General features: G+C 42.7%; 1 protein-coding gene across 2 annotated transcripts in view; it reads left to right on the top strand.

The window, feature by feature from the left end:
- akap6 (A kinase (PRKA) anchor protein 6) overlaps positions 1 to 25,878 on the top strand; it is a 420,277-nt gene that overhangs the window by 70,804 nt on the left and 323,595 nt on the right. For both annotated transcript variants that reach the window (XR_012597348.1, XM_074661221.1), the window contains exons 12-13: positions 6,744 to 6,840; positions 9,433 to 9,635. Coding sequence is in view for 1 of the 2 variants with exons in the window: in XM_074661221.1 (XP_074517322.1) it covers positions 6,744 to 6,840; positions 9,433 to 9,635 (300 nt within the window). In the remaining variant the exon portion in view is untranslated. The remainder of the gene's footprint in view (positions 1 to 6,743; positions 6,841 to 9,432; positions 9,636 to 25,878) is intronic.

Genomic DNA, 25,878 nt, shown 5'->3' with positions numbered 1-25,878 from the left:
GGCGGCCAATGAAAGGCCTATTGATTGGGTCTGATGGGCGATCCAGGCCTTTGAATCCCATTACCAGCAGCAACACACTATTGGTGGCAACATGAGGGGGAGAGAGGGAGAGATAAAGAGGTGTGAGAGGTGTGAGAGGGCTGCGACTACCTCCACACCAAATCTGGTAATGCAGATTATGTGTGAAAACGAGGGGTGTAACGAAACGTTTTCACAACGATACGATACTGAGCACTTTCCATGGTTCCGATATCTGGCTCATCTAGAGCAATACGATACGATTCAAGGATGATATGTGGCTCATCTAGAGCGATACGATACGATTCTGTGACGATATCTGGCTCATCTAGAGCGATACGATACGATTCAAGGAGGTTATTTGGTTCATCTAGAGCGATACGATACGATTCAATGATGATATCTGGCTCATCTAGAGCGATATGATTCAATGATGATATCTGGTTCATCTAGAGCGATATGATATGATTCAATGACTTAAAATCAATATAGTAATGTTTTTTTTGCCAAAGAGTCCATCAATGTGACTGTAAAATAAATAGCTGATACTGGACAGTGCAGGTCAGAATTCCTCAAAGTTTGTCTTTTAAGGGAATCAGGGATAAATTAACGATTATTGGCAATTAAAAGTCTTTAGCCCCAGGTGATTAATTTCTTACCAAAAATGTTCGCAAGGCTTTTGCAGAGCTATCTGGCACCGCCGCTGCTGCGAGAACGCTGCTAGAGTTACCTGGGCATTCGTTGTTAGCAATCCCACGACGTCTCAGTAGGCGTGTGGAAAGATTGGTCGTGTTGCCGTTGTATTTTATCTATATTCTCTGGAATCAGAGGGTTTTGACTTTTTTTTTTCTTAAAAAAATACTCAAATTTATTCATCGATTATCAAAATACTTGGTGATTAATGTATTTGTTGAAAACTAATCGATTAATCGTTGCAGCGCTACAGTTGTACTTATAATTCGTGTATGAGCTGGCTCATCGTTTTCTAAAAGTTTGCACTGAAGCGCAAAGCCTCCATCTTCAGATCAATCCACTCTGGACACGATTTCCTTTTTACGTATGAAACATGTTGATCTAGAGCGGACAGAAGATGTCTTTTTAAAATTGAATCAGCCTCGTTTGGACATATTCGAAGATGTAGAAGAAGAAAAATAATACGGGAGAGGAAATGAGGGACGAAGAAGAGTTGTGTGAAGAAACAGAAAGGGAATGAAGGAAACCGAAGAAGGAGGAAGGGGGATGAAAGAGAGAGGGAGGAATGAAATACAAGAATAGAGGAGAAGAGAGAGGGGAAAGGAAAGAGAGAGAATTGCGTTTTATTGCTTAATATAAAAGGTGTATGCAGGAAAATAGAGAGAGGGGGTGAGGAAACACAGAGACCTCGGGGAATACAGCCGTATAGTCTCTCTCTCTGCTCCGTCTCAATGGAGACAATTTGATCATCATTATTACAAAGACTCTTTGATCAGATCATGTCTCATCAACCCACAGCCTGTCTGCTGTGTGTGTGTGTGTGTGTGTGTGTGTGTGTGTGTGTGTGTGTGTGTGTGTGTGCGTGCGCGCAGCTCGACACACCGTCTCAATGTCAAACCTCAATGTCATCTCTCCGTATCAGCGCCGCACACCTCTTAGCGCCTCGCTAATATGCTAATGCTAAAAAAGCTAAATGATATTAGGTAGGCTTCTGAGGCCGTCCTACTCTGCGCTCCGGGCTAATATGCTAATGCTAACAGGTAATCTGATCACTCAGGCTTTGAAGCCGCCCACTGTGTGCGTATATGTTAATCAGAGCAGGGAGCTGGAACGTTTTAGGCCACTGGCCACAGCTGCTGCTGCTGCTGCTGACAAATCCCAAAATCCACCTGCTACTTTCACCACTTAACACTTTGAGTTGTAACCTACGAGGTGCTCCGGTAAGAACACTAGTGATGGTTAGTTACCTGCAGATTAGACTCACCCCACACCAAATACACTTGTCTTAAAGGGACTTTATGCAAGTTTTTACATGTATAAATGTGTTTTATGCCAGTGTGTGAACAGGTTGTAACTTAACCTACAAAATGAGATCTTCTGCACCCTTCTGTGTTTCCTCTCTCAGCCTGCTTTTAATACGAAAATAATGAGGGCCGTTTTTTTCTGGGAAAATCCAACGGATGTGGTGTCATGCGCGTCATGTCAAATATCTGAGTGGATTCAAGCGGCCTCTCTATCAGCTCTGATCATGTGGACAAAACTATATATTCTGAGGCGAGATGACGATGCAGGAAAAAAGGGTCTAAATCAGGTCGCCTGGGACCAGGTCTAACCGTCCTCGGGTCCCTTTAGGATCGGGTATCTATGTATTTATTAAGGCTGTCAAAGTTAACTTTAGGAAATCTAAAAAATCCCTTGGTACCAACCATGTCATACTAGCTTGTCATGAAGGAGGTTAAATAACGCTCCAAACTTACACTAAATTTAGGTTCGGAAAAACTCATGTCCATCTTCAAAGGGGTCTCTTGACCTCTGACCTCCAGATGTGTGAATGTAAATGGGTTCTATGGGTACCCACGAGTCTCCCCTTTACAGACATGCCCACTTTATGATAATCACATGCAGTTTGGGGCAAGTCATAGTCAAGTCAGCACACTGACACACTGACAGCTGTTGTTGCCTGTTGGGCTGCAGTTTGACATGTTATGATCTGAGCGTATTGTTTTATGCTAAATGCAGTACCTGTGAGGGTTTCTGGACAATATCTATCATTGATTAGTGTTGTTAATTGATTTACAATAATAAATATATACATACATTTGTATAAAGCAGCATATTTGCCCACTCCCATGTTGATAAGAGGATTAAATACTTGACAAATCTCCCTTTAAGGTTCATTTAGAACAGATAAAAAATATGCGATTAATCGCGATTTAATATTTTAATCGATTGACAGCCCTACTTTTAAAGCAGGGCGGTTAACACATCTGATTGGTCGTTCAGTGGAGAAAAAGGTCATGTGGTTTTTGTTTGTAGGTATTTTTGTGGTCTCTAACTTATCTCTCTGCATAAACACCTACTGTCCTTTTTCTGGATGCGTTCTGTCTTTTCAGTCACACCCAGACTGTCTCTATTCCCTTCACACCTTCCATCTCTCTCTCTCACAGACACATAAATACATACACACAGCCTCTTATTACCGCCTGCTGTCTGACGTGCATAAAAGCAGAGCTGCTCTGCATGCCTTATCACGGCGTGATTGATGGCTGGCTGTTCTACTCTTATCGATTCTATGCTCTCCATATATTAAACGGAGGAAACGGAGCCGAATCGCTCGCTGAAATACGATCGCTCTCCGATAGCCCGGCTAATCTGCACAACCTAATTCATTCCTAACATCAGCCGGCCCTATCCCAGAGACGCAGACAGTCACGCTGTGTTTTCTGTAGTGCTGATAAATGTACTTTATGTTTATTAGCTGTGAGGTATTTCACCAGCTTATCTGGAAATTATGTGGGGCAGAGTGGCCGCCGAGTCTGTAAAATTACTCAATCAGCCGTGAGATTTGAAGTAATTTACGACGTCTGCGAGGCGGTAATGACTGCCGAATGCAGACAGTCATGTTTTATTTGGATAATAATGATATATGAATGTGTTTTTGGGGGCGTCGTGAAGAGATATAGCTGATGGTTTTGGTCTTCAAAGTGATATTTTATTGTTTATCTGTGAAATGTAATATGTAAGGGACGGTGTCGCCACTATCTGCTCACATCCGTTAAAGGAGATGTGAGGGTTTTATTCAACTTCCTGCTGGGCTCAGTATAGGCAACCTTTTATTACCTGATTCTAAACAGAAACCATCGGCTTTAAGGATTCTCTATTCAAACAGAAATCATCTGATGTCATCGTCACATTCATTTGAAACCATCGGCATTAATGGCTGGATTTGCTTTATCCTCTCTCATGGTGCAATTTAATCTGCTGCAGGTTCAAAGGTTGCTACGTCTTTATCAGAAACATAAACTCACTTATATTGATGCAGAACGGCCGTTTTTCTTGCAGTTCTTCAGCCAATGAAATTACGTTAATTCAGCTTCACTAAAAGCACCAAATCCAGAACGTTTAGCCACAGCAGGGTTTGTAGGTTTTTGTAAATTCAATAGTCCAAAACTAAAAATAGAACTTAAAAGGAAACCTTCATGACCATTTTTCTATCAGTTACACGCCCTGTATTACCTTGAATTCTTGAAGAACTACAGACAAAGAAGATGCATGTGTTTGAGAAGTAGTGAGCATCCGACTGGATAAATGAGACTTGGATTATACGGCACGAGTTGTTTGAGAGTTTGTGAACGGATATAGTTTTGCTGTTGTTATATTCTGCCCCCCTTTTACTTCAATTCATCAAAACCTTTCTCCGTTTTTGATTCTTCGTTCACCGTGGAGACATGAGAGGAAAAGAACATTTTCTTCAAGAATTCAAGGTAACACGGGGTGAGGAATCGATATAGAAACGGTCATTTTGGGGGTGAAGCATTCCTTTTAAAGGGACTATTTGTAACTTTCAGAATTGCTTGTTAACAGCGACACCTGTGGCTGTGAAATCAACAAAAGTCAGCATCGGAATCGCGCTTGCTCGCTCTACATAGACATGAAGGAGCATCGCTCAAAACAGTGAGGCGACACACGTCAGCTAAAAGCACAATATCACTCTATATTTCAGCTGCTTGGCAGTAATGTTAGCTGACCAGACGAAGGTCTCTCCATGAACATGATTTAGATCTGACCTAGTGTTGGCTTTTCCTGCCTCAGCGCAGGCTGAGGCAGTCTTGGAAAGGGAGGAGTGAACGGAGGAGTGCTCAGTTGGTTGCCACCTGCAACCACACCACTAGATGTCACCAAATCCTGCACACTGAACCTTAACCACTCAAAACATGTCATGTTTTCCACAGAAAATACAAAACACTGCCATCCCACAGTGAAGGCTTCCTCAGGGCTGTTCCCTCTTCATCTTTCACCTTGAACACCTGTCAATACTTTTTGATATATAGGTTTTAATCTCCGCTCTTTGCTAACACCAAACATGATCACATGACCTTCTGACATGCAGGTCTGGACATTTACAGCTTTACAAGAACGTTACAGGTGACGTGTTCAATTTGAAAGATGTCTGGATCGATCAGTGAAGTTATTGAGGCAAGACTTTATTATTTCATGACCAACAACGCAGAACGTTTTGTATTATAAATGTGAAATTTGCTGCTTTTTATATCGTTACACGTTGAACATTTGAAGACGACACCTTGGACTCATTTATCTACAATTTTTTTTTTACATTTTACAGATGAGTCGATTGATTTACAGAACAATTAATCAATGGATGAATGATCTCCTGATATAAATCTATTTTTCTTTTCTATTTTTGTCCCGGTTTTCTGTGTGTGAGAGGGGTTAAAACACGCCGTCCCATCCGTCTCCACTGTGTGTATCCTGCTCCATAAATATTGGTGGTGTGGAGGTCTGACCTTGTCATGTGTTGACTGATGCCGTCGCCCGTCGATCGCTCACTGCAGACCGTCTCAGACAGAAGCACACGGAGTCTGGAAATAACATGAGACTCAGAGGAGCTCAGCGGGGGGGCGGGGGGGGGGGGGACAGACATGGTTTTAATTGTTTCAATACATATCCTACAACAATCACATTCATCATATTGTCCCTCTCTGTTATTATCTGTGTTCTGTAGTTTTGTCAGAGAACAATAAAAATCCCAACATGTCTTTTTTTGTTTTGTTACGGGAGAGTTTATATCGGTTAATTTTATTTTGAAAAGTAGAAAATAAAACTGAAAAACAACACGAGACAGACGGGTGAGACCGAGAGAACAGAGGCTGGAGAGCTGTGTGTGTGTGTGTGTGTGTGTGTGTGTGTGTGTGTGTGTGTGTGTTTTTGAGAATATGAGTGTGCAGCATTTCCCATGGCAGCACAGCAGGATGTCAAAAGTGGTTAAGTGTTGAGGACTGAGCACCTTGAGGCTTACACACACACACACACACACACACACGCACACACACACACACACCCACGCGGATCAGATCAGTAAAGGCTGTAATGTTGTTCATAGATCTGACTGGAGTGTTTTCCAACAGCGCCTCAGGCTGCTCTGAGCCTCCATCCATCTGTTTATCATACATTCATACGTCCGTTTATTTCTCCTTTTCTATTATTTTACCTCCACTTCTCTCTCCCTCTTTCCTGTTTATATTCTCCTTTTTCTCTCCGTTATCGCTCCTTCCTCCTCCTCTCCTCTCCTCTCCTCTCCTCTCCATAGAGAGAACCAGCCAATCTAGTTCAATCTCCAGTCAGAACCAGAGTCGTATCCCTTCTTAAAGTTATTAAAATATAATCAGGAGTAGGACAAACATTCCCATTAAAATCAACGTAGCAGGATGTTTACCGTTGCCATCGCAACCATTGTAGCGGGCTAACTTCCATATAAACTAAACCGACTTATGGCAAGTCACGGACTAACTGAGGAGATGTTTTGCAGTAACGACTAAATGAGCAGTCGAGTAGTAACGTTATGAAGCTTAGAGAAAATGTAAGTGAGTTAAATCTTATTGCTTCATGAGACGGATGTTTATGGTTTACCTCTGTGATTGTGTTTCCTGACCTTTCAGACCTCTGCACCTCCTTCCTCCTTTAGTTTAATATATAAATATGATGATCCTGATGATGATCTTTGTGTGTTTCAGAGCTTCAAGCTGAACGTGGACAGTCACAGCGCTCTGAAGGAGAGCATCATGGAGGAAGGCAGAGCGCTGCTCACCGTCATCACCTCCCACCAATCAGGTACATCCTCACACACACACACACACACACACACACACACACACACAGGTGGCCATAACGGAGCCCCAACTCTGTTCCATTCATTATTAATATTTGGATTAACAGATTGACCTTCAGAGAGGAGAACTCATATGAATGTAGCCGAAAGAGAGAGAGAGAGATAAAGACAAAGAATGATGAGATGGAGAGGAAGAGATGGAAAAGAAGAAAGAAAAAAAAAAAAGCCAGCAGGCAGAAAACTGGGAAAGAAATATTCAATATGATTTTATATTTTCCAAAGTCTTTGCAGTCAGAGAGAAAGAGAGAGAGAGAGAGAGACAGTAAGGAGGAGAAAGAGAGATCATAGTTTTTAACTACTTTGTTAACGTTCAGCTGGACGTACACTCTACGAGGTTAGAAATGTTGTTGTGTACTTCCTACTCCGACTGTACGAGTAGATCGTTTGCGATGTAAAGCCAAAGCTCACGATTTATGTGCTCACACTGTACGGTCCGATCCTCAGCCACGACCTGAGTACTCACACTGTACGGTCCAATCCTCAGCCGCGACCTGAGAACTCACACTGTACGGTCCAATCCTCAGCCACGACCTGAGTACTCACACTGTACGGTCCAATCCTCAGCCACGACCTGAGTACTCACACTGTACGGTCCAATCCTCAGCCGCGACCTGAGAACTCACACTGTACGGTCCAATCCTCAGCCTCGACCTGAGAACTCACACTGTACGGTCCAATCCTCAGCCACGACCTGAGTACTCACACTGTACGGTCCAATCCTCAGCCGCGACCTGAGAACTCACACTGTACGGTCCAATCCTCAGCCTCGACCTGAGAACTCACACTGTACGGTCCAATCCTCAGCCTCGACCTGAGAACTCACACTGTACGGTCCAATCCTCAGCCACGACCTGAGTACTCACGCTGTACGGTCCAATCCTCAGCCGCGACCTGAGAACTCACACTGTACGGTCCAATCCTCAGCCTCGACCTGAGAACTCACACTGTACGGTCCAATCCTCAGCCTCGACCTGAGAACTCACACTGTACGGTCCAATCCTCAGCCGCGACCTGAGAACTCACACTGTACGGTCCAATCCTCAGCCGCGACCTGAGAACTCACACTGTACGGTCCAATCCTCAGCCGCGACCTGAGAACTCACACTGTACGGTCCAATCCTCAGCCTCGACCTGAGAACTCACACTGTACGGTCCAATCCTCAGCCTCGACCTGAGAACTCACACTGTACGGTCCAATCCTCAGCCTCGACCTGAGAACTCACACTGTACGGTCCAATCCTCAGCCGCGACCTGAGAACTCACACTGTACGGTCCAATCCTCAGCCGCGACCTGAGAACTCACACTGTACGGTCCAATCCTCAGCCTCGACCTGAGAACTCACACTGTACGGTCCAATCCTCAGCCTCGACCTGAGAACTCACACTGTACGGTCCAATCCTCAGCCGCGACCTGAGAACTCACACTGTACGGTCCAATCCTCAGCCACGACCTGAGAACTCACACTGTACGGTCCAATCCTCAGCCACGACCTGAGTACTCACACTGTACGGTCCAATCCTCAGCCGCGACCTGAGTACTCACACTGTACGGTCCGATCCTCAGCCGCGACCTGAGTACTCACACTGTACGGTCCAATCCTCAGCCACGACCTGAGAACTCACACTGTACGGTCCAATCCTCAGCCACGACCTGAGAACTCACGCTGTACGGTCCAATCCTCAGCCACGACCTGAGTACTCACGCTGTACGGTCCAATCCTCAGCCACGACCTGAGTACTCACGCTGTACGGTCCAATCCTCAGCCACGACCTGAGAACTCACACTGTACGGTCCGAGGAGCCCCAGCTCAGACTCCAGCAGATCCTCCGACAGCAACAAGCCCACCGCGGACAGACCCAGACCCGGCTCTGCTGCCGCCTTCAATCTGCAATCGGACCTCTGGCGGGAGGTGGAGAGCTCCGCCCCCGTTAGCAGCGGCTCCTTTGGCCAGGAGCAGAGCTTTACCTTGCTGCTCTCGCTGGTCCTCCACTGATCTAGATAGGACCGGCCAAAGATGGTGTTAGTTGGGAGGGTTTTCACGTGGATCAGGATAGCCTGTACATTAACTTAGACGGGAAGATTCGGTGCCATTGGCCCGGCAGACGGAGGGAAGCTGCAGCGCGGCACAGCAGGGTCTGGAGCTCACCGCCCGCTTCCTGGGAGCTAACACCGACAACCACGCTGCTGGAGGCCCAGAAGGAAGGCACGGTAGAAACCAGAACCAGGACGGAGCGGTGGTAGAGTGTCACACCCTCCTGCAGTAAAATGAGAGGTTTTCTAAAGGGAGTCTGGCAGCTGCAAAACTTTACGACACAAGAGGGTGGTTCTCATAGAAACACTACTGCTGTTGTCCACAGAGGGCGCCAAAATCAACACCAAATGAAAGTTCCTCGTTATAACATTAAGACAAGCTCATCTGAAATTACCCTCTCTCTCTCTCTCTCTCTCTCTCTCTCTCTCTCTCTCTCTCTCTCTCTCTCTCTCTTTCTCCACTCTGTTTCTTTCTCTCACCGTTACGTCTCTCGCCCTCCAGGTCTGAAGGATATCCTCCTTATGGTTTCCACCCAATGGGATCAGCTCCAGCGGCAGATCCGGCGCCAACACGGCTGGATGCTGCGCTCCCTCCGCTGCATCCAGGCACGCCTCCTCTACACCGGCCAATCGTACGAGCCCTTCGCAGCCTCGGGGGACCCGTCGGCCAATCGGCAGGCTCCATGCCCATCGGACGGCCTCAAGGTAAAAAAAAAAACTACCGTTGTTTTTTTTATTTTCTGTTTATCCTCGAATCTCTCCGTTATTCTGTCCATCTGTTCTTTGTTTGTTTTTTCCTCTGGTTGATATCCTTCCATTTCCTCTGGTTGATCCCTGTTATCCCTCGCTCTCTCTGTCACACACACACACACACACACACACACACACACACAGTCAAATCAATCACACACACACACATTTACCCAGCGTCCTTTGTAAATTTCTCTGTAACGTTTGTATCGGCGGCCAATTAACGTCCTGATTGGTTTCTCCGTTCTCATTGGCTGCTGGTTAATTGGCTGGACTTGGTTAATTAGATGTAATCTCCCTTTCTGTCTCTCTCAGTGCAACAGTCCTGTCATTCACATCTCCTCCTGCTGCTGCAGTGTGTGTTTAAAATGTCCCATGAGTCATCTGTGGCCTTTTCTTTCCTTTTATACAAACTGAGAAAAAAACAGATTTAAAAACATTTTTTCCTCTTTTATTGCTCTGTTTGTTTGTTCGCTGTCTTCCCATCCTTTTTTAATTGAATGCTCATTGCTTCCACCGGTTGCTTCTTCTGACTTCTACAAACATCTCCTCTATTTTATTTTTGCAATACAAGAAAGTTTAATACATAAAGAGCATTTTCTCCATAAAGAAAATCCATTTTCTTCTTTTTTATCTGTTCAAAATGAACCTTAAAGGGAGATCTGTCAAGTATTTAATCCTCTTATCAACATGAGAGTGGACAAATATGCTGCTTTATGCAAATGTATGTATATATTTATTATTGTAAATCAATTAACAACACTAATCAATGACGGATATTGTCCAGAAACCCTCACAGGTACTGCATTTAGCATAAAACAATATGCTCCAATCATAACATGGCAAACTGCAGCCCAACAGGCAACAACAGCTGTCAGTGTGTCAGTGTGCTGACTTGACTATGACTTGCCCCAAACTGCATGTGATTATCATAAAGTGGGCATGTCTGTAAAGGGGAGACTCGTGGGTACCCATAGAACCCATTTACATTCACACATCTGGAGGTCAGAGGTCAAGGGACCCCTTTGAAAATGGACATGACAGTTTTTCCTCGCCAAAATTTAGTGTAAGTTTGGAGCGTTATTTAACCTCCTTCATGACCAGCTAGTATGACATGGTTGGTACCAAGGGATTTTTTAGGTTTTCTAAAGTTACCTTTGACAGCCTTAATAAATACATAGATACCCGATCCTAAAGGGACCCGAGGACGGTTAGACCTGGTCCCAGGCGACTTGATTTAGACCCTTTTTTCCTCCATCGTCATCTCGCCTGGTCCAGGTCTCGGCTACGAGGAACCACAAGGACCTGTTTTAGCTTTTTTCCGTCCTTATTTCCTCCTTCAGGTATTTCTTTCCCGTTATTATCCTTCTTGTCATTACTGCTTCTCTCCGTCATTTAGTTCTTTCCTTGCATCTATCCGTCCTTTTTTGACTCCTTCCTTCCCTCCTTTCCCTCCTGTCTACCTTCCTTTTTCCTCTCTTTTACTTTAATCCATCCGTCTTTCATCAGATTTCCCTCCCTGTTGTCTCATTTCATCAAGTTGATTTTTGTTTTTTTTCTTCCCTATTCCTGTGTCCTATTGCTCGTCCCGCTCTTCCTCTCCTCTCTGGTTGTTCTCTCCTCCTCCTCCTCCTCCTCCTCCTCCTCCTCCTCATCCTCCTCATCCTCCTCCTCCTCCTCCACCTCCTCCTCCTCATCCTCCTCCTCCACCTCCTCCTCCTCCTCATCCTCCTCCTCCACCTCCTCCTCCTCCTCCTCATCCTCCTCCACCTCCTCCTCCTCATCCTCCTCCTCCTCCTCCTCCTCCTCCTCCTCCTCCTCCTCTTCCTCCTCCTCTAGCAGACCTGACTCTGGTTGTTTTCAGATTATTTAGTTGCAATTAGAGCTGCAGCAGCCTGATCACTGTGATCAGTCAACAGTGACAGCCATTAGCCAGCTACCACCTCTGTGTGTGTGTGAGTGTGTGTTGTGTGTGTTGCGTGTGTTGTGTGTGTTGTGTGTGTTGTGTGTGTGTGTGTGTGTGTGTCCATTAGCTGCTTGGCCGCAGCACATTAACAGTCCATTCATTATCTGTGTGAATCTCCCTCTGCACTTAAAGCTTTGATCCGTAAAACCTCCAAACAACAAACTGAGGTGTGAACCTGCTGAATTATTTCTGCCGGCTGCACAAACTTGTGTGATATTTTAAATTATTCACATCATGTCGGTTCTGTTCTGGGCAGCTGAACAACGAACCTAAACTAACAGCAACGTACAAAACCTGCAACATCCTCCTTATGAACAACGAACCTAAGCTAACAGTAACATATAAAACCTGCAACATCCTCGTTCTGAACAACGAACCTAAACTAACAGCAACGTACAAAACCTGCAACATCCTCATTCTGAACAATAACCTAAACTAACAGCAATGTACAAAACCTGCAACATCCTCCTTCTGAACAACGAACCTAAACTAACAGCAACGTATAAAACCTGCAACATCCTCCTTCTGAACAACGAACCTAAGCTAACAGTAACATATAAAACCTGCAACATCCTCATTCTGAACAATAACCTAAACTAACAGCAATGTACAAAACCTGCAACATCCTCCTTATGAACAACGAACCTAAACTAACAGCAACGTATAAAACCTGCAACATCCTCCTTCTGAACAACGAACCTAAGATAACAGTAACATATAAAACCTGCAACATCCTCCTTCTGAACAACGAACCTAAACTAACAGCAACGTACAAAACCTGCAACATCCTCCTTCTGAACAACGAACCTAAACTAACAGCAACGTACAAAACCTGCAAGATCTGCCAGTGTTTATGCAGCAATGGTAGTACATATATGTCCAGGCAGCAACCAACACTTTACAGATCAACACCAGTTATTAACACATATTTATCACTTTACTAAAGGTTTACAATTCAAGTATCAACCTATTGCACCTCATGATAAAACTAGAACAGGATGTGACTCATTATTTTAGCATTAAGCTGCAGCTGTGGTCAACAGTTATGACAAAGTGATCCTGTAGGGACTCAGTGTCCAGCTCAGTGGTTTTGGTGTCATACCTGAGACCAGTTGGACCATTTGGTACCATTTGGTTCCATTACAGCCTGTTCAACCACAAGGAAAGTCCATCTATGTCACCGCGAGGCTCCATGTGGAGCTATCAGACGGCTCGATGGAGGAAATAAATGATAATATGTGCAGCAAGTATCCCTGAATGTGGCTTTACTGTGTGTTCATTATCTGCTAGAGCTCTTTAATGACAATCAGATGCATGGCCTAATTACTGCCACAGACACCGAGGTGGGGGGCGGGGGGCAGACTGCAAGGTCAACCAAGGGCATCATGTTTATGTGTGTGTGTGTTTATGGACCTCGGTAAAAAAAGATGATACAAGAATGACCAAGGGCAGAGGGTAGGTAAACACACTGCACTCCGTCGTGTGTTTCAGTGCAGGCTTTTCAGTATTTAGTACGTCTATTAGCATCTACATATATGTGTGTGTGTGTGTGTGTGTGTGTGTGTGTGTGTGTGCGTGTGTGTTTAAATGAACGTAACCTTGACTAAAGGGCAAAATAAAGGGCAAATTGGAATAAATTTATCAAATTATGAAGCCTCGTACAATATTTATAACCAGCGGATCCACTATTCATTACAAAAGATTAAATACCAACTTGTATCAATAATTCATCCTCTTAATCTTCATTTTTAGTGCAATTAAGAGCAGAAGCAAATGACATATTTCACACCCGGCTGTAAGATAGTTAGCATTCAATTCAGTGAATGGGACGGTAGCTCTGACGGCTGCTGCTGAATAGAATATATATATAATATATATATAACATGTTTGGACGTATTTATCTAAACACAATCTCATCACTGTTTAATAATAATGGCACTGATACATAACTGTACATAACACTTAGATAAATGTAAAGACATCAAGAATGAAATACTGTAGATACAGAAATACATGTATTAGTCAACGGGGTAATAGAGGAAGATATTATATTATGATACTTAGTCTCAAATAGAGTTTTATATAATAATAACGCTTCATAAAACTTGTGGTTTTGGTTTGTCATCAGATTGTGGCCCGAGTCAAGTGGCCCTTTTCACAAACATGACTTTCTTCTGCTGGATTTATTTAATTTATTTATTTATTTAATTTTTTAATTTTTTAATTTTATTTATTTTATTTATTTTATTTATTGAAGTGCAAAAACAAATCCGTATTGACTTTACAGATACAACAATGATAGAAACTATAGATAGAAAATACAGGATCGACAAAGAAAACAGGATGACACACAGAACTTGTCATATACAGTAACATAAAACATAATAAACCAAACAAAGCAATGGAATGATATTGTCATAATAACAATGAAAACATTTAAATTAGTGTGATAACTGAGTGTTTCAGGGGAAATCTGTTAAATATGGCTGGCGTGTTTATGTGATTATGTATATGGGAGGGAAAAAAATGACATATATAAGGTAAGATAATAAATAATAAGGTAAGAATGAAAACTAAATAACAGAATTTTATATTTTATATTTGATAATAGATAGACCTTTAAAACTGAGCACGCTACAACCTACGAAATACAGAATAGAGGTTCATTCAAAATCGATACAGCATTTTGGAGAATCAATATCGCAAAACATAATATGGTGATATTCATGTGTATTGATATTTTCTTACACCCCTACTTGGTCTTGGTCTCAACCCCTCAAAGTCTTGGTCTTGTCTCGGTCTCGATACAATCTGGTCTTGGTCGTGACTTGGTCTCAGTTTGGGTGGTCTTGACTACAACACAAACCTAAACTAACAGCAACGTACAAAACCTGCAACATCCTCCTTATGAACAATGAACCTAAACTAACATCAACGTACAACACCTGCAACATCCTCCTTCTGAACAACGAACCTAAACTAACAGCAACGCACAAAACCTGCAACATCCTCCTTATGAACAATGAACCTAAACTAACAGCAATGTACAAAACCTGCAACATCCTCCTTCTGAACAACGAACCTAAACTAACAGCAATGCACAAAACCTGCAACATCCTCCTTATGAACAATGAACCTAAACTAACAGCAATGTACAAAACCTGCAACATCCTCCTTCTGAACAACGAACCTAAACTAACAGCAACGTACAAAACCTGCAACATCCTTCTTCTGAACATCGAACCTAAACTAAAAGCAACGTACAACACCTGCAACATCCTCCTTCTGAACAACGAACCTAAACTAACAGCAACGTACAACACCTGCAACATCCTCCTTCTGAACATCGAACCTAAACTAACAGCAACGTACAAAACCTGCAACATCCTCATTCTGGTATAGACCGTGGAACGTGGCCCGAGTCTGATTTCTCTGAATAAAAGCCTGAATTGTATCTGTGTTATTCTCAAGACTTAAACGAGCCAAACGATATTGGTCACCATCACCGTCTCCCGCTGACTGCTGCGATGCAATTTGACGTTTATGGCGCTGTCCATAGTCCTGTAATGGGGTGAAGGAGATCGAGTCACTGAGTTTGGATTCTTAGCCTTTTTGTTGGAGACACAGAGATGATTTTGGTGTTTATTAACTGAGATATTCACTGGATCAAAGTCTGAAAATGTCTGTGTAAATGTCTTAGATATCTGAATGATCAGTTTGTCTTTCAAGTGTCGTATATGTGAAGCATCGAAGGTCACTCTTTTGAAAATGGTCTCTCCCTTTAAGGGATGATGAAGCTTGTAAATGGACCTCATGTTGAGTTTTTTTGTTGCCGATCTTTCCGTTCATTTTGGATTCCATTCAATCTTTCCTGAACAGCTTTCATCTCGTCCCCTCTATTAATTAATCGCTGATATCGCAATGAATTAATAGCACCAACAGGTGTGGTGTGAGGTCATTAATTTAGGCTGGGCCGTAATGAGTCTCCGGTGAGTAATAGTGTGTATCTGTGTGTGTCTCTGGGTGCTCATAAGAGCTTGTTGTTATTGGTGTTAACATATGTCGCTGACAAGGTGTCCGACTTTTTATCCCTCCTTCTTTTGACTTTCTGCATTCTCTCCTTATTAGTTATAAAATGAAAAAGAGACACGACAGGTACTAACAGATGGAGAGATAGAAAGACATGTCCTTCTCTTGCTGCCTTAATCTTCCCCTTGTTCACTCTTTTCTCTATCCGTCCCTTCCACTCATCCTTTTCCTTACATTCCTCAACGTTTCTCTCTGACTTTGTGCATTTCCTAATCTTTCTTTCCTCCACCTGGTTGTCTGTCATCATCCCTCCTACAACTTTTATAACTTTTCCATCCCTCCTTTCTTATCTGTCCTTTATGCATCTAGTTCTTCCTCCTTTCCTCTGTCTTCTTCTTATCGTTCACTGCTTCCCATCCCTCCGTCCCTCTCCCTCTTTTCCTTGTCATCCTTCTCCATCCATCCTTCCATCCAGGCATCCGTCCCTCCTCTCCAGTTTAAACCCCCGTAGACCTTTACATTCAGTCTTCTCCCTTCTTGCGTCTTTCCCAGCATCCCCCATCTCTTCATTCATCCTCCATCTCTCCCCTCCTTATCCCCCTCACCCCCCCTTCTCTCTCTTTCTCTCCGTCCCTCCGTCCATCCGTCTGGAGAGGGGTGATTCATGTAAATGTCAGGAAATATCAGAGCCGGGGTGGTGGGATTAGGCGGCGAGGAGAAGATACACTGATACCAGCAAATATAACGCTCCGACAAGACGGCCAGCACCGGGGATTAGGACACGCACACACACACACACACACACACACACACTAAGAGGGTTTATATGTGTGTGTGTCGTGTGAGAGTATTGTTATGTGACTCCTCACAGTGTGTCGCTGCATTATAAAAGATTTGTTGTGCATGTGTGAAGATTTCCAAGTGACATCTGTAGTGTTTTTTTTTTTTTTTGCATATTGAAGATGAAGGTAAAGGTTGTGTGTGTGTGTGTGTGTGTGTGTGTGTGCGTGTGCATGTGTGTGTTTTGTTGGGGTGAGTGAACACGGAAAGAGAGGGAGCGCCACAGAGAGGTAGAAAGGTGTTTAATACGAGTGTGAAAGCAGTGTAATATTTAACAGCTTAGTGGGATTTGTCTGTCACATTACAGGGGATTGGACCGAGCCTGGTAACACACACACACACACACACACACACACACACACACACACACTGGAAAGGTGAATGGATGTGTTCAGCGACGGCTCCTGAATCTGAATCTTTCTCTGGAGTTACAGGTGTTTGCCGTTATTTTTTAATAACCTCAGCACCGCCACACGACTACACTGAGGTCATCTCTTCTGGGTTGTTTGGGGGGAAAAGAATCGGACCGTTCTACATTTGTAAAATAAAAATATCAGTAAACAAAAAATAACACATAGTATTCAGTATTTCCCCACCGTGACTGTATTCCTGGCAGTGTGGAGAAGACGTTGAAACAGCATTTAGATATTTAGTGTAAAGAAATGACAGTTAAATACATGATGGAAAGTCCCAGTAGTTAAAATATTCATAACTTTGTTTATTTATTTAATTTTAAGGTTCAGGAACTTCTGTATGTCTAAAAGTCTGGCTCCAGTCTTGCCTGGTAAAATTAAAAAATAATATGATAAATAAGTAATATAACATTTCTTGAATCTTAAAAAAAGCTGAGGGAGGCTTCAAACATGTGAATCTGAGCCTCATCTGACATCTCATGTTTCTCTATCTTCATCTACTTCAGGTGATTTCCTGTATCAGAACAACAGATAACAATATCCAGCGAGCCTCCCTGTATATTTTATATATACAGTATATACATGTGATTTTCTTGGAAGTCTGGAACATACCAATTTCCCCTGAGGACGGGGGGGTCGGGGCGTGTCACGCAGGCTGAGGTGTGAGAGAGGTGACGGGTCGAGATTAGACCATGTTCCTTTGGACACGGGGGACACAAATCCTGTTAGAGAGCTGAACCAAACAGCCCTGAGCACGCACGCACACACACACACACACACACACACACACACGTTTAAACACGCATACCTCAAAATGTCTGACACGCAAGAACACATGTAGTGTGTGTGTGTGTGTGTGTGTGTGTGTGTGTGTGTGTGTGTGTGTCAGAGAGAGAGAGAGAGAGAGGAATGTTCAGGTAAGAGGTGATAAGTGACCTCCTGGGTGGCACTTCATACAGTCTGAGCTGAGTTAAATAACGTTTACCGCGTGTGTGTGTGTGTGTGATTGTGTGTGTGCGTGCCCGTGTGTGTGTGTGTACATGAGGCACTTGTACATTTCTGATTGTGACTGTTGGCACTTGTATGGTGACTCTGACTGTGTGTGTGTGTGTGTGTGTGTGTGTGTGTGTGTGTGTGTGTGTGTGTGTCTTATCAGTGTAGCTGGTGGAGACAGCTTGTTGGCCTCAGGCCTCTATTTCACCCTACAGACCACACAGAGACGGAGAGAGAGAGAGAGAGAGAGGGAGACGGAGAGCAGGGGGAGGGTCGAGAGAGAGGGAGGAAGGAGGGAAGGAGTGGAGCAAGGTGGGGGATAGACAAAGAGAGGAGGAATCAAGGTAAAAGAAAGAGGGAGAGCAGGGAGGGAAATAAGATGGAGAAAAGGTGGGACTCGTAAGTGATGACCCGCTCAGTGACGCTCCTTATCTGTTCAAAATGAACCTTAAAGGGAGATTTATCAAGTATTTAATCCTCTTATCAACATGGGAGTGGACAAATATGCTGCTTTATGCAAACGTATGTATATATTTATTATTAGAAATCAATTAACAACACAAAACAATGACAGATATTGATCCAGAAACCCTCACAGGTACTGCATTTAGCATAAAACAATATGCTCACATCATAACATGGCAAACTGCAGCCCAACAGGCAACAACAGCTGTCAGTGTGTCAGTGTGCTGACTTGACTATGACTTGCCCCAACCTGCATGTGATTATCATAAAGTGGGCATGTCTGTAAAGGGGAGACTCGTGGGTACCCATAGAACCCATTTACATTCATACATCTGGAGGTCAGAGGTCAAGGGACCCCTTTGAAAATGGACATGACAGTTTTTCCTCACCAAAATGTTGCATAAGTTTTTGAGCGTTATTTAACCTCCTTCATGACCAGCTAGTATGACATGGTTGGTACCGATGGATTCATTAGGTTTTCTAGTTTCATATGATACCAGTATCTTCACTCTAGCTTTAAAACGGAGCCGCTACAAACAAAAAATCACAAGTTGTGTTAAAGAAATTAGTGGCGTTAAAACAGATTTGCGTTTTCTCGTTAACTTTAACAGCCCTATTTAAAATGTAAAGAGAAACAGGGTTGAAATTTCAGAAACAGCCTTCGAATGTAATGTTTGTGTAATGACTACGTTTCATTTGTTTTATGGATTTCATAATTGCAGCAACTAATGATTACTTTAATTGTAAATTCATCAGTCAGGTATCTTTTTCCAGTAATCATTCAGTCCCTGAAGTGTCCGCAACAAGTTTTGAGAGCTCAATGTGACGTCTTCAAATGTCCAAAAGTCACAGAAATTCAGTTTACTGTCACATAAAACAGAGAAAAGCAGATAATGAATCATCGGAGTTGTTGCAGATTAAGTTTCTGTGTATTGATTGATCGTTTCAGCAGAAGAAGATTTCATATTTGTGTTTTGGCGTTGAATCTCAGAGGATCATTGAACGCACCACAAAGGAGACTTTTCACAATAGTTCTTCCTCTTGGTTTCGGTTATTACATTTTGGATACCGGTCACATTATGATGATGTCCACAGTTCAATTTCTCATACATACATTTTCATAAGAAAATAAGTTTTCCTAGCGTTCAAACCTCGATCTGACTTCTAACGTCAGCGGTGTCACACGGAGGTTTAAATACAAAAGAGCGGCGAGGAAACTTTGAACAGTTGAGGATGTTTTATTGGGGCAAAGAGGAGAAACAGTAGGAATGAAGAAGGTAAAGAGAAGAGGAGGATGACACGAGGGAAAGGAGGAAGAGCTCAGGGAGCAGAGGAGGAAGGAACGGGGATGGTGATAGAGATCCGGGGCCGGTCGACTCTCAGCGTGGAGATTGAAGCATCCCGAACACGCAGAGCGGCTCTTCTCCCCCTCTGAGTGATTTAAATATTGACCTCAGGTTATTACCAGCTTTTTAAATCAAATTACCGAGTGTTGGACCGCTGCCTGATACCTGATCGAGCCAATCAGACGGCTCGTCCCGCTCCCGGAGCTCCACCACACAGCACTTTACATAAATTAAGATTAAAGTTGGGGAAGTTTTGGGGAGTTGGTTTAACCACGCAGTGACACTCTATCAAGATAATTTGTGTTAACAGAATCTCAGTGTTGGTGTTAATCCCTGGTTTAAGATCTGCTAAGCTGCGTTTCCAGGTCATTGGGGAAGTGATAAAACTGTTTGCAGCTGGAGGGTTTTTATGTTACGAGTTTCACACTGTAGGTTAGCGCTTTAAAATAAATCAAAGGGTGAAAGTTTGCAGGAATATATGCATAAAGTCTGGAGATATTTAACATATTTAACTCCCCATGAATGAAGTTATAGTAAAAAAACAAACTGTTCAAAAACGTCACATTGAAGCTTCATCACCATCGAGTGTTTTTATGGACACATCATCACATCATCACAACAAATCTTCATATTTTGCATATTTTTATTAAACTGTAATTTATCCAGAAATACTGACTGAGGTTTATTTTGTGGATCACCACCAGAATTTATAGTAAAAGTTAATGTTTCTCATATTTGACCCAAAAAATATATCTGTTTGGGAAGAAGTTAATAGTTTTCAGTCAACATTAAGTAGTTTGATGCATCTGAATTGGACTTAATGCACTTTTAATATGACGCGCATGTGTCTCGACCCGGTACATTTATACGCTTATAAAGTTACAGTCCCTTTAAGAGAAAAAAGAAGATTTAATTTGTTGTGGCTAGAGCGCCGCCATGTAGCAGTATACTCTAACCTGTGACGTCACCAGGCTGGTTGGCACGGCGGAGTTACACAGAAACAACGGTAGAGACGGTGAGAGACGGAGACTATCGTCGTATAAATCATCATCAGAAGTCTATTTATCCACATTATTAAAAGTACAAATTGACTTTTTCAACAAAAGTGACCACAACTCAAATGAGTGCAACATGTAGTTGGATTAATCAGAGTATTAAATCATGATTTTCTCCACTTATTCCAGTCTACACAGACATTTATAGATAAAAGCTTGACTTGTAGTCACATATATGCACAGGTAGTCGTCAGAAAGATTTGAATAGATTTACAAAGACAGTTAGTACATGTGATATGTGTCTGGTTTTAATGTCCAAGTAAAACAGTGCAGTTGTTCATTCAGTGCACTTTTTCTAACTTCAACACTTTGAGATATTTAATTGTAGTGTTAAATTCTTATTTGGATTAAATTAAGTTGGACAAATATTAAACAGGAGTCAACCGAGTGTTCAAGAGAGGAACACAAAAAGTCAAATAGGGATAAATGTGAAACCGTTTTCTGTTAGATTAATGGAATTATGTTATAATAATGAAACTATTCTGACCAGATCATCAACTAGTTTTGTCAACTTCAACTTTCTGCTGTTTGATCGTCAGTCCGTCAACTTAACTGTCCAAACATTATGATTTTTTAAAAGTATTTTAATCCACTCTAGTTCCTCTCCAGGTGGGCGTGTTTTTATAATGAACCGAGTTTCAACGTGTTTTTGTGTAAACGACACGTCGGTTTCTCCATTAAGCTGTTAAAAAGTTTGCCTTCCTGCTGTTGTTGTCCTCACATCGGAGCCAATTGAGTATAAATGACGTTATAATTGCCGTTTTAGCCGAACAAAGTGGAGCACATCGAGGTTCTTAAAACTGTTTTCTGACCTTTTTTGCATCAGAGCCAGCGTGATATTGAAAGCTTATGTTGTTAATTATCACCAATAATCTGCAGCGGCTCATGGAAATGACTGAAATCAGCTTAAATTAATGTTCCTCTGAACACATGCGGTCAGTGAATCCATCTTTTTTTTTTTTTTTTTTTGAAGTCGTTGAGACACAAAGTGAAAAGTGTCTCACTCGCTCTCTCTCCTCCCTCCCACCTGCAACATCTATAACAGCTAAATGAAATATGCAAATAATCGCTGCCGATCCCAATAAGAAATAATTAACGCTGTCTGCTCTCCGTGGCAGCAGGTATTAGCATGCCAAAGCACTCCAAAATGTAATTTATAAAGTGAGTTTAAAAAAAACAGCCAGCTCTTTCTGTGTCTTTGCCAACGGCAATCTGACGTTTCTAATGCACTCTGAGAGAGGGAATAAATTGATAGCGGTGGCGGCGACGGGCTTTTTTCTCTTTTAATTTTCCATTCCTGATATTTCTCAAATATTTAATTACGCGGATGGTAAAAGTGAATATGTAAAGTGGCTGTTTTTCTTGTCTTTTTTTTGAAGCCACAGATGGTTTGTGTCATATTACCTTGTTAAACATGGATATGGTGGAGGTGATTATTATTAGAGGAAGTAGTGGAGTTTGATGAAAGTTGGTGGAAAGTGGCGGTGGCGGCGGCAGAATGGTCGGTTAACGAGCAGACGCCTGGAGAGTTGAGAAATGAGTTTGGTTCTACTTCCACACTTTGACTTTGACTGTTTCTCCTCCAGCTTTCTCTGACTGGTTGGACGTAGAGGTAGAGCTGTTGTTGTAGTTTCATCACCGACTCTGTAAAAGGTTTTACAAGTTAGGAAATCAAGTGTCTTTTAGCAGGAAAACAAGCTTCAATTTCTACATCAGTTGTTGCTTTGAGTGGTTAGAAGACTAGAAAGGCGCTGTATAAATGCAAGTCCATTAAAGGGACTCATTGGAAGGATCAACATTTGCTTGTTAACAGTGACACCTGTGGCCGTTAAGTCAACGACAGTCAGCGTCCTGTTGCTCGCGCAAGTCCTCGCCCGAGCCTTAATGTGACTGACATCTAAAAGCACAATATCACTCTATATTTCAGCTGCTTGGCAGTAATGTTAGCTGACCAGACGAAGGTCTCTCCATGAATCAACGCTGATCCTAGTGTTAACTTTTCCTGGATCAGCCTCCCGACCGCGGTCAGAAGGAACAGAGGAGACACCGGAGATTTGTAATCTTCCTATAGGCCAGAATATCCTCATGATCTTTCTGAGGAAGGTATTGTGAAAGCTGGAAAGCTTGCCTTTATGTCTCTTTCAGTCATTCTCCAGCACTCAGCACCATATAGAAGGACAGATAGTACACAGCTGTTGTATAACTTTATCTTGGCATTTCTAGTTATATGTGTTGACTTCCAGATGTTTCCAAGTCTTAGAAATGCCGTCCTTGCTTTTCCAAATCTGGACATAATGTCTCGGTCAGCTCCTCTTTCTGATGTTACCCGGCTTCTGAGGTATGTGAAAGATGACGTCAGTTGTTGTCCATTCAGCTCTATGACAGGTGGTTCTTTTATGTTGAGGGGCGTGACTTCGGTTTTCTCACTTCACTCACCAGCCAAAAAAAACAATGGTCATCTATTGAGTGGCAGCTGGACAAAAAAGTTCATTTCCAACCCTGAGAACTTGTATACAGTCACCGTCAGTAGGTAATCTGAGTTTCAGAGTAGTTAACGTCTTGTTTTAGGACATTTTGTGACAATTTCTTGGGAGTAAAGCGATGCAAATCTGGACCAAGAAACAGAGAGGATTTCAAAATAAAATGGGAATATGATGTGTTTTTAGGCTGAAGGACGAAGATGACTCCATCTCTGATGAGCAGATTAGATATTTTTCTTTCTGTATCTCCGTCCGTCCGTCCGTCCGTCCGTCCGTCCGTCCGTCCGTCCGTCCGTCCGTCCGTCCGTCCGTCCGTCCGTCCGTCCGTCCGTCCGTCCGTCCGTCCGTCCGTCCGTCCGTCTGTTTCCCGGCTGATTGAAAGGATGTTCTGAAACAGTGGACACTATTTATTTTTCATTAAGGAAGAACTGCTCCGACAAAAGAAACTGACACATGTTCACGGACATATGGACTTACACATGAATACAAATGAATAAATCTACGCAAGGACACCGAGAATAAACACATAAGAACACAAACAGTCATGTTCACACACACACACACACACACACACACACACACACACACACACACACACACTGGCGACTTAATTACATCCCCCCTCCCCCCTTCTCTGCTCTCAAAGCCACACAATCAAAACCACATTTTGATATCATTTCACTCATTTGTATTCGTACATCAAGGCGTGCACACTCACTGCACACACACACACACACACACACACACACACACACACACACACACACACACACACACACACACACACACACACATGCCCTCTCTCTCTCTCTGTGTTTCTGATCAAAGATTCTTCGTCTTGTTCTTAAATATAAAAGATAAAAAAGGACCACTGTAGGCTGTAATTACTACCAGAGCATCTGATGCTCAGTGTGTGTGTGTGTGTGTGTGTGTGTGTGTGTGTGTGTGTGTGTGTGTGATTCTTCTTCTTCTGCTCGTCTTTTTTTTCTCTGTCTGAACAAATAATGAACTAGAATGAATAGAGTGTGTTTTACACCATCTGATGCTGTTTTAGAAACAGTGTGTTTATGCATTTTCTTCCTGTTAGTCATGAGTGACTCCGTCTTCCTTCTCTCCTCGCTGAGGAGTCAAACACACAGTCAGATCTTTATTTTCACTTTCACTGAGAGAAGAGGATGAGAGTGAAGGAAGGAGAGGATAATGGACGGAGAAGAGAGGAATGTGAGGAAGTAGGAGGAGCAGGGGATTGTTGTTGAGGGGAAGGAGGGATAAAAACAGGAAAAACAGGATGAATGGAAGGAAGGATGTGGAGGGGACGGGTGGACAGAGGAGAGGACAAACAGAGATAAGTAATAAGATGACGGGGACAGATGATGGAAGAAAAGAGGATAGATTGATGAGGTAAGGACATAGGTGAGGAGGACAGGACGTAGGTGGTGAGGACAGGACGTAGGAGATGAGGACAGGACGTAGAAAAAAATGGAGAAAGGAAAGAAATGAAGGTGAATGAGGAGAAAAAAGATGATTTGATGGATGTGAGAGCTGAAGGAGGGATGAAGGAAAGAGAGGAAGCAAAAGAATTAGGAGGTACAGCAGAAAACTAGAGGAAGACAGAAGAGGACAACAAGAGATGGAGGTGAAAATGAAGGGAAATGTGCAGAAAGAGGGAGTTAAACAGAGGAAGAGAAGGATGGAGGGATGATACAGTATGTGGACTGAGAGATGAAGAGAGGTTGAGGTATAAGAAGGATGAAGAACAACATGGATTAGAGAGAGATGAAACAACAAGAGGAAGAAGGAGCGAGGAGAGATGGATAGAATGAAGTTTAATAGTGAAAGAAATGAAGATATGGAATGACGGAGGTGTGGAGGAAAAGATAAAACAAGATATAAGAACAAAAGACGAGAGGAAGGCAGGAGGGTTTGATAGAAGAGTGATAAAAGCAAGGTTGAGGAGTGTGGAGAGGGGGAAGTGTAGGATGTATGAGGGGATGGAGGGATGGAGAGATGGATGTGACGGAGGTGTGGAGGCTGTTTTTGTCTCTCTACCTGTGAGGCACAGTAAATCAGAGGCAGATAAGGTAATTCTGTGAGCCGTACATCATCAGGCTGCAGACAGGTTTATGGCCAGCAGATTGGCTGTAAGGGCTGCTGATTACAATGAGAGAGAGAGAGAGACGGAGAGAGAGAACGAAAGAGAGAGAGAGAGGGAACATTCAGGAAGGTGTTTGGAGACGAAGCCTTGAATCTATTAAAGTTTGACCGATAATTGAGGACGATACTTTGATATGAAATACTAGAGATCAGATTCTTAGAGATCTGGGGGATTTGTTTTTCTGAAGAAAAAAAAAAGAAATATGTTATTTGATTTGTGAGTCGTACAGAAATCCAGAGATAACATACAGTATGTCTATATTATATATATAATATTCATATTTTAATCAACCAACAGTAGTAATATCACAATTTAAAATAACTGTATAAAGGTCTGATGAAACGGACGCATTATTTTATGAAAGTGTGTACAGAAGTAAGACAGTCTGAAAGGGATTAGAAAACAAAACAATGAAAAATGCACTTTGAAACGGAGACAAAATACTGATATCTGTAA

This window comes from Sebastes fasciatus, chromosome 15 (assembly GCF_043250625.1).
Source record: "Sebastes fasciatus isolate fSebFas1 chromosome 15, fSebFas1.pri, whole genome shotgun sequence".
Lineage (NCBI taxonomy): Eukaryota > Metazoa > Chordata > Actinopteri > Perciformes > Sebastidae > Sebastes > Sebastes fasciatus.
The sequence above is the reverse complement of the archived record's forward strand: the minus strand, read 5'-3'. Positions and strand labels throughout refer to the sequence as shown.